This window comes from Pithys albifrons, chromosome 1 (assembly GCF_047495875.1).
Source record: "Pithys albifrons albifrons isolate INPA30051 chromosome 1, PitAlb_v1, whole genome shotgun sequence".
In the NCBI taxonomy this organism is placed as follows: domain Eukaryota; kingdom Metazoa; phylum Chordata; class Aves; order Passeriformes; family Thamnophilidae; genus Pithys; species Pithys albifrons.
This window is the reverse complement of record NC_092458.1, coordinates 60,142,674-60,152,093: the sequence shown is the minus strand read 5'-3', so window position 1 is coordinate 60,152,093 and position 9,420 is coordinate 60,142,674. Positions and strand designations below refer to the sequence as shown.

Sequence of the window (9,420 nt, the reverse complement as noted above, 5' to 3'; positions counted from 1 at the left end):
TAAAAGCAAAGGAAGTGGTTTTATTTTAATTTTTAAAATATAATAAAATGTATTATCCTAAGTTATATGATACAACAGCTTTATGACAGAAAAAGAGTACCTGGTCATCTACAGTTTGTCAGAAGTTTTATTCTTTGACATCAGAACCTTACTTTTTTTCAAGGATGATTTGACAGCCCTTTTTATCAGTCACTTGGGTGAAATGTAACTATCACGTATAGAAATTGTATGCATGTTGTCATGTTATTCTGGAGATAATGCATTTTGATGAAAACGTTATTGTCAGAAAAACTTAAATATGTTAATCTATAAATTTGATTTCATGTTTTTTTTTTCAACTGATAGTTAATTTAGTTAAACAAAACATGTATACTGGATTTTCTAACTTTGTTTTCCTTTCCAGTCATCATGGCTCAGGAGTTGACAGAATGCCATGGCTAAACAACAGAAGCAGTTTTGTGATTGATTGGGTGTTGGTCCACAGAATTTAGATCACTCTGCTAGCTACAGAAAATTCAGAAATGTTGAAAGAGGTAATAGAGAGGGAAAAAGCCAACCTTAAATAAAAAATGTTGAGTAAATGAAGTCAGATTCAAGTAGCCAGGAGAACAAGCAAGGTGTGAGCATTGCCTTGTCAAAGTTAGTAATCTTAGATGCCATTAAATATTTAGTGTTGTCTATTTGATTAGTGTGGTCTATTTGATCTGCTTCTCACAAGTTCCTGTTTTGAGAGATCTTTATTTATATAATAGCTGTCCATAAATTTGGAACTTTGAATTAACAGACTATATTTTCTTCTTCAAGCAAATTTGCCATTTGATGAATGTCTGTGCAGAAGGAAATTGTTCTTAAGTAAGACTCTCATTTTTAATTACCAGCCATCTTAGACAACAACAGCATATTCAGTCCACAGCAGTAACACAGTGGAGGAGGCCTGTGCTCTGTGGTGGTGGCTGAATTACAATTGCCCTGTTATTTACTTGAACTGGGACACTCAGAGGTACATGGGGACCAACATTTGACTATAAATAAATGAAGCACTACTCAGGAAACATGTTTTAATGTAAATGCCTTATAGGAAAATATCGTAAAAATATGTTGGGCATTCCTCTTCTCACAAAACACAGTAGAGTATATCCATTCTTTTTCCCTGTAACTTTCTAAATCCATGGAGCTATTTAAATTACAGTAGATTCTCTGAAGAAAACAAATTAATATTAGTTTTTATGTTAGGAGAAGAAGATTGTCTCACTGCCCATAACCAAAACACAGAATAAAATATTCATGTCTGAAATAATTGTAAATAACCCTTTATCACTTCAAACGAAATTGTAGCATATAAAGCAGTTACTGTATTGTTTCATGCATTTATTATAGTTCCTTATTTTAACATCACCTTTAACAATGGGAATGACACATATATTGGCACAGAATGAATGTGGCCCAGCAAGCCTTTTAAAAAATTGGAAATTTACATGTTTGAAATTGAGAACTCTCTTTAGAGCCCGAAAGCTTTTTTCTTTTTTCTTTTCTCTTTTCTTTTCTTTTCTTTTCTTTTCTTTTCTTTTCTTTTCTTTTCTTTTCTTTTCTTTTCTTTTCTTTTCTTTTCTTTTCTTTTCTTTTCTTTTCTTTTTTTAAATTAGTGAGATGTCAGCATATGTTTTAAGTATTTAGTTGAAGCAGGATAGGAAAATCTATGGCTGATACAAAATATTTTCAAATCCCAGTGTATATGCTCAGATTTACCCTTCACAGATGTGTCTTCTTCTGTGGTTTCATCAACAGAATTTTGGGGTTTTTTTCCGCTGGTTGGTTGGTTCTGGTTTTTTTCTTTACCTTGTAGCTCTTTGTAAGTCCAGATGAGTTTATAAATCAATCTGCTGTTGAAAGGCGATGTCTGATACTATAGGAATTTTATCCGTGAAGTTCCTATTGAACTTATAGACACAAGCCTTTATCAGTAATTTCTTGGGCTATCACTGATTTGCTTGAATTACAGATTTTCTGACTATGAGGTCACTTAGAGTGCCTCTCTGAGGCTCACTGGTATTGTATCGTATCTATAAACAAAGACCAGTATCCTGTGTAGCAAATCTAAGTAAATTTTTATTGGGGTGATTCTGGAACAGTCACATTTTCTGAACTTAGTAAACAAATTGTCTAGAATGACTATGCCAGATATTTACCTTACTTTCTCAGGACTGTACATTAATACCCCCTTGAAACCTTTGGCTCTGAAAATAAAAACAAAATGTAGATGGGAATTCTTATTATTCTATGCTGGTATTGATCAGAAACTTCCTCCATCTCAGGTAATTTTGGGGAGAGAGCTCATGTTTTTCATAGTTCTACAAGTATGTGCTAGCATAAAGTCAACTTCATCTATTACTTAGCTGTGCAATTGAGTAGATCTTTGGAGAAAATCAATAATGGAATACCTCTATAGAAGTACTAGATATCAAGCATCTGAATATATTTCAGAAAAACCTCTAGGCTGCTTTCAGCTGCTATGGGAATTGCTAATATTAGAAGGCAGAAAAAGTGGCAAAAATTTAGTTTGCCTCAATTTTTAGTTATGTTATAGGACATTTCAACTTTAGCTATAGGTAAAAACAACAAAGTGCATGTTTTAAGATGGTTGTGGTGTGTGTTTAGTAACCAGTATATCAGAGTTCCTGAGGTATTAGGCACAAATTTATGTTAGAACCTATCTTTCCCGTTGAGATCCTACAGATCTCAGGATGCTTAAGCCTTCACTTGGTACTTCCAGAGACATTAGCAGAAATTTGCTTGGTACAAATTTGCAGAGTGATATCAATTTGATTTCAAAATAATTCTTTTTCTCAAGCACTCAATGCTTGGGCAGGATCAATTATGAAAACTCTTGAACATGGTAATTCTTGGCATTCCTGCTTGATTTTAAATAATTGATGATTGTCTTAGTTATGAGAACTGTACAAATTCACTAGCTACTTGTCTCTAAAGCATACGTTATGTTGTCCCATAGTCACAAATACTAGCAATGCTCGAATATGCCAATAATAGCAAATGTTCTCAGTACTTTCGGCCAAAAACTAGTCATCAAACCTACTGTATTAAATGTTTATGTATCAATCTAGGAAGAGAACTATTGTGGAAAAATACAAATTCTTAGGTTTCTGCCTGCAATATTTTGCCATAGGAGTACTTTGGGTGAGTGTTTTATTTTACAGAATCTGTTACACAGGGCATCTTTGTATTGAGTGTAATAGAGCCTGACATCTGAATCCACTTTGTTCCTAGTAGCACTGTGGTATCAGGTAGCTGTAGCCTTCTCCTGGTTACTGCCGGGTGAAACCCAGAGCAGCTTCTTTCAGCAGCTGAACTCCCCTCGACAGAAACTATTCTCCCGCACTCAAGACTTTTGTCCCTGTCGGGGCTGATCTCAAGAAGCTCTTCCAAAGCAGCATCCCACCGGGCAGCGCGTCGGGAGACGGACGGATGAGGGGTGGCGGGCGGGAGCGGATCAGCACCACGGCCAGCGCCCGGCGCCCCCCGGCCGGCGACAGCAGGAGCCGAGGGGCACCCAGGAGCGCCGAGGAAGCGGGGAAGCGGGAATTCCTGCCTCGATGCTGATCGTTCTTATGGGGACCAGACGCCAACCAAAAGGTCAAACAATGGTATTTGACCTCCTCAACTACATCTTAAACGGAGAAAAGGACAAAGCTCTTTCAGTGACACAAATGGAATAGAAAAGACATTTCTGCATTACTATTGATTGATGGCTAGGCTTTGCGATCGAAGATTTGGGAAGGGCTCTCCCCACGTGGGTGTGCCCTTCTAGCCTGTGCAGTAGATTTTTTAGGTGAGGCACAGCATGCGCAGAACTGGCCCCACCCTTTAACTCCTCAGGTTCAAATCTGCCACAGCTGAGCATGCTTGGACAGTGACAGTGAAGTCCTTGTGACTAGAACCTACAGCCTCCGGTATTCCCAGGAGGTCTCCCATCCGAGTACTAAGCGAGGCTGACCTGCTTAGCTTCCGAGATCTGACGGGAGCAGGCGTCACGGTGTCATTTAACTGCCCGCATTACTATTAGGCTCTTCACAATGTGTTAGAATGAAAGCAATTGGTGCAGCCATAGGCTTGTTTCTTCTCCTCGTTACAGTAAGTGGGAAAATTTTTTGTCTGCTGAGAGCAAAAGTAATGGCTGTTGATTGCCAGATCTAGTGTTAAATTAAGGAGCTGAAAGAGAAAAATTATAAAGGGGAGGAAGTGGCACACTATGTTCAAAAAGATCCATTCTATCTTTCACCCTAACTCCCACCGAAGAAATGTGACAGAGGACATCCCTTACTGTGATGGCACAGGTTCTGCAGTGAGACTGATCCGCAGCACTTCTATGTATGTCCTTGGATGTGAGCAGGAAAAAGTTAGTGAACCACTAAAGAAATGCAGGAGTACAACCAGCATCGACTCTTGTTTTCAGCCAAAAGAGGAAGATAGAGACTGGATGTACTCTAAGACTCAGGACTGCTTGAAGTACCTACAGGATTTGTTAGCCTTGAGGAAAAAATATCTTGACAACATCAATAACTTGAAATCCATGCATATGGCTGCAGCTTCTCCAACATCCAATAAATCATCCAAAACTGGAAAGAAGCCATTTATTCCACTTCCTTCCAAAGAGCCTTCTAAGGTAATTTCCAAGAACTTTTGCCATGTGCTTGGTGTTAAGCCACAAAATCATTGAAACTGTATGACCTATGTTGTTTTTCTGCTTTATTGATTTCAGCAAATTGTCTTTTTAGTGTTGCATTTGAAATGTTGCTATATAACAAGGTTTTTTCTGAGTAGTGGGAAACTAAGAATGAAAGACTGGTCATGGAAAGAAATGTATATGCCTATGTTTGAGTCAGGGGTGATAAGGTTGGGGGAGTGAAAATAGGAAAAGGAAGGAGTTATGAGAGTATGAGAAGTATCTGAAAGCATGTTAGGAAAGAGTAAGCTCTGACTACTTAAGTGCATCAGAATTCTTCACTATGGTTATTTATAGCTGATAGTGATTGACAAGTACAGTAAACCCTAGATATCCTGACAGTCTTTTTATTGACATAAAATTACTTGCACAAAATAATTATAAATTTGATGAAACAAATACGATATTTTTTTTTCTAATTGGTCAGTGCAAGCTCTACTGGTAGGCTGCAGGCCATAAGAAATTCCTAGGTATTCCTTTCTCTGTTGATTAATAAATTGGTGGGTCGTTTCTAGTCAGTGTATTTCTTCACTCTTTGCTGTAATGATAGCACAAAAATAAAACTGGAATGTCATCTTTGCTGCAGATTATTTACATGTATCCTAGAAAGAAAAGCTTCCTCATGGTTGCATTTTATAGGTTCTATGTCACTAGATAGTTCAGTGGTTATTTTGGCTTTAGACTTGATTCCGCAAGGACAAAGCAAAGGACTGCAGCAGGTAGGATGATCTGTTTAGCTAACATGACCACAAGTAAGACTTTGACAGCAAACTCATAGATTAACCAGCCATTCTTTAAACTGGGTAATAATGGGAATGGTGGAAAGAAAGGATGTATGTCTGACTTAACGATTAGGCCAGGCTGACTTTTACTGCCATATTTAGGTGTTCTGTCACAGCAGAATGTCAGAATGGCTGCAACTAAGCTCTGTTGCAGGCATTGCTTGATGAAAGGGGTTAGGACAACTTATGAGTTTAGGCCTAGATAGTACATTTCTAAATTTTATATTTTGTTCCACTACCCATTTGATCAGCGGGATTTTTCATTTGGTTTTATTGGGCTTTATGTCACTAGTTTTTGAATGGTGACTCTCAGAAGCTAGGAATATTAGTAGCAAACAAAACTCAGCTCAGTGGGTTGGAGAAGGTAGCTTTTATAAAGACATCATAATTTAGCACCAGGGAAACATCCAAAGAGAATGACTAAAAGATAGGAGAGTGGCCTTCTGATGCCAGGTGCCAGGAGACAAATTCCAAAACTATAGATAAAGTCTGTGAACTGACTTTGAACACTGTCACTGTCTTGAGGCAGCGAAGATTTACAGCATTCCAATTCCCTGAAGAGCTGAGCAGTGATGTAACAGAGCAGTACATGACTAACCTTGGACTGAAACCATGAACCAGGAGGCTGGGAAAAAACTTAAGAATTCACTCAAGAAAACTGTCAAAAGCTTAACATGGTTTTGGCAAACAAGTGAATCTCCCACAGTCTGAGGCTAAGAGTGCTGTCACCTTAGTGCAGTGAGCTAGCTCTTATGTACGAACAGTCCTGGTACTAACTGGCACGCTAACTACATGAGCCGTCCCCTAGGGAACAGACAAGGACATCAGCAACATATGCCAGCCATATGAGTCATTCTTGCCAACACAAATGGCAGGGTCACAGTCAAGAAGACTTCTACAAGATTCAGAATATTCTGCTTCCTAACTACAAATTTTAAATTCACAGATTGCAAGGTTTGTCTTACCACCAGGCTTGAATGGTTTTGTCCCAAGATACCTGTCTGTTTTAAATTACCTGTCAGTGGAAATTCACTTCATTCTCTAACCTGCTGCATGATTTACGGGAAGGTAATTTGTCCAAACAACCTTGTCCTCATGGAGATTTAATCCAAAGATCCCCGTGACCTGGACTTTAGGCCAACCGTAGATTAAACTGTGTCACTTGGGTCTAGTTGGATAAAAGAATAGAGAGGTGGGTCAGATGCTGAAAGCACATAGTCATTTCTTTAAAATGTCTTTTAACCAATAAGGGCTTAGTCATAATAGCAGTCACTATTTTCAGTAGATGTGTGGTAGCAGCTATCTTTTAGCACTTCAGAGGTTGTCAATCAACCCATAATGTCAGAAGGGGAATCAGTTCATCTCTGCCTCCACAGAACAGAGAACAGGCTGGTCCTTCAGAGATGTGACATACATGTGTCCCTTGTTTGCTTGTTTGAAATCCAAGGTAGCAGTTTTCTGACCTCATATTGCAGCCTGACAATACACCTAACTTGGAATGGCAAGGAAAATGCATGTCCCTGCATTAGGTAGAACCTGGCAGGAATTATTCATCCCATATGGACCTTCAAAATTTCTAGCCAGGGTTTTATGATTGCTTCAGCCTTTACAGACAGGCATTTGCTTTTTTATCAAGACAGGCTCCTAATTTTAAACTCTGTGGCTTTCCTATGGGAATTATCACAGTGTTGAATGACTCATATTTTAGAGCACACCTCCCTTTTCCATTTCAAAAAAGACTTTAGCAATTTAGATCTGGATTCATTTCAACTAACCTAAGCATTTTAATAAGATGCTTAAATTAGTAACCAAGTTACCCTACAATTCCTTTTCAGCCAAGAGAAAGGGCTGCTTGCAAAGGAGGGTTCAGCCTACTTAAGGCCTGACTCATCTTCTGAAGGTACTGGAACCCTGCATTAATTACGGAAGGAACCCTGCATGACCACATTTCTAATGTGTGTCTCATTAGGTGCCTAGTGGTAGGCAGAATAAATTTGGCCACAAAGCCCATCTATCACTGAATCACCCAATTAAATAGCCTGATACGTGGATTCTGAGGGACTTCATAACACAGTGCCCAAGTGGAAGATGTTTGGTGTTGAGCCTGTAACAAGATGGATGTTTGTTAGACTGCTGTCCTGTTTTCACTGATGACTGCAAACTATGGAGCAGTCTGGACCTGTGTTTCTTTTCTGATGGTGTGAAGTACAGGATGAAATACAATATTTGCATCTTCCTTATACAGTTTTCTCCTTAAGAAGTCACTGTGCCCAACCTTTGGCTAACTTTTTTCCCCCTGATCTGATCAACAGGCATCTGTGGAGAGAAAAGGCCCGCAGTCCAGTTCGGATGTAAGAGAAGCAATAGCTTTCTTTGACTCAGTCATTGCAGACCTGGATTCAGAGAGATGGCTGAGAGTTCCTGATGTGGATCTGCCAAATGTGGATGTTGATTTTGATGGTGCGGTATAAACTAGCCAAAAATTACAGGGGTTGGTGTGTGAAGGATAGAGGGAGGAGTGGCATTGTACAATCATGTTTGTTTATCTAACGGGCACAGTTATCCTCCTGCTTTCCTTCCCAGTGTAGGGCCATTGCACCCAATATGTGAAACTACGGTAATACATTGCTTGTTCCCTGTTGAATAGGTGCAACTATTTTATGTGCAATCATTAGAAGAGCAAACGTAGCATTTTTAGCACTGTAATAGTGCTTGCCCCCTGCTCAAGGCTGAATTCTACCCTTGCATCTGTACCCCAAGGACACCTGTAAAAAGTATAAAGACTTTTTTTTTCTTCATTTGTTTTTCTTTTTTCTCACTGGGAAATGACTGGATGTTTTGTTTCCAACAATCAAAAAGGAATTTATTTAGAGATTAGGCTAAATAACAGTATGTTTTCAACAGAATGGATGGGATTGATGAATAAATGAAGATGTGCCCATCTGAGGTCTTTGTCTATCCTATATAATCAGTGGAGAGAAATAGATATTTCTCACCTTTATTTCAGGCTAAGGTGAATATCTGAAACAGGTTGGCTTAGCTGTTTGCTAGGCCTGTGTGTGAAGGGACTAGCTCTCACATACACATCTATGCTGCAGGCGTTGAAATACTAGATAAAGTGAATCCTGTCCTAAGAGATACCCTACAGTAAAACAAGGTTGGTTTTCTTGTCATTACCTCCAGGAAGGACCCAGCAAGCACCCTATTTTCTCACTGTGCATAGAAAAAATTCATTGTCAAGCTGTTAATGTCAGATTATTTTCTGCCTTACAGTTGCTACCAGTACGAGTGAACACAGTTTGCATTCAAATTGGATCCTCCGTGCTCCCCGGAGATACTCACAAGATACTGCCCAAACTGCAAAGACTGCAAACCAATCTCAAAGAAACAGCCAGCGAAGAACCACTGGCTCTAGGAAGAGGTTGGAAAGACACCCCATGTACTTGCCCAAAGCTGTGGAAGGGGCATATAGCACTTTAAAATTTAAGCCTAAAACACGTAAGAAAGATTGTTGAAAGAATATTCCCTCTTCACCTGAAAACAGAATATATGAAATAGGGCACATAAGACTTGCCTTTTTTCCCCCCCTACTGATCCATCTCTTACATTCTAGAAGTGGTGTGTAAAGTCGCTGAAGATTCTTTGTGTGGAACATGTTTTAAGCCATGTCTATTCCAACTTTGGACGCATATCAGGGTTTAACTCATCAAGTTTATTGTGCCTAACAGTACTGCTTCATCACTTAACTTGGGGGGAAACTCCAACTTGACAAGCCTTTTTTCTAGTGCTGTCATTGAAAGCAATGATTCAGAGATTGCCTGGTGCAGTAATTTTTCTTCTGACTTCAATACTGCAAAGCAGGTCAAGGAATTCAATGAATATATTGGAGCTTTTGCACCT

The 9,420-nt window shown here is 39.1% G+C and overlaps 1 protein-coding gene across 1 annotated transcript; it reads left to right on the top strand.

Annotated features, from left to right (window-relative positions):
• Positions 1-4,264: 4,264 nt before the first annotated feature.
• C1H13orf42 (chromosome 1 C13orf42 homolog) lies at positions 4,265-9,035 on the top strand. Its single transcript, XM_071568389.1, has 3 exons — positions 4,265-4,678; positions 7,833-7,980; positions 8,794-9,035. Exons 1-3 carry the CDS (start codon positions 4,265-4,267, stop codon positions 9,033-9,035), a joined length of 804 nt encoding a protein of 267 aa, XP_071424490.1.
• The last annotated feature ends 385 nt before the right edge of the window (positions 9,036-9,420 follow it).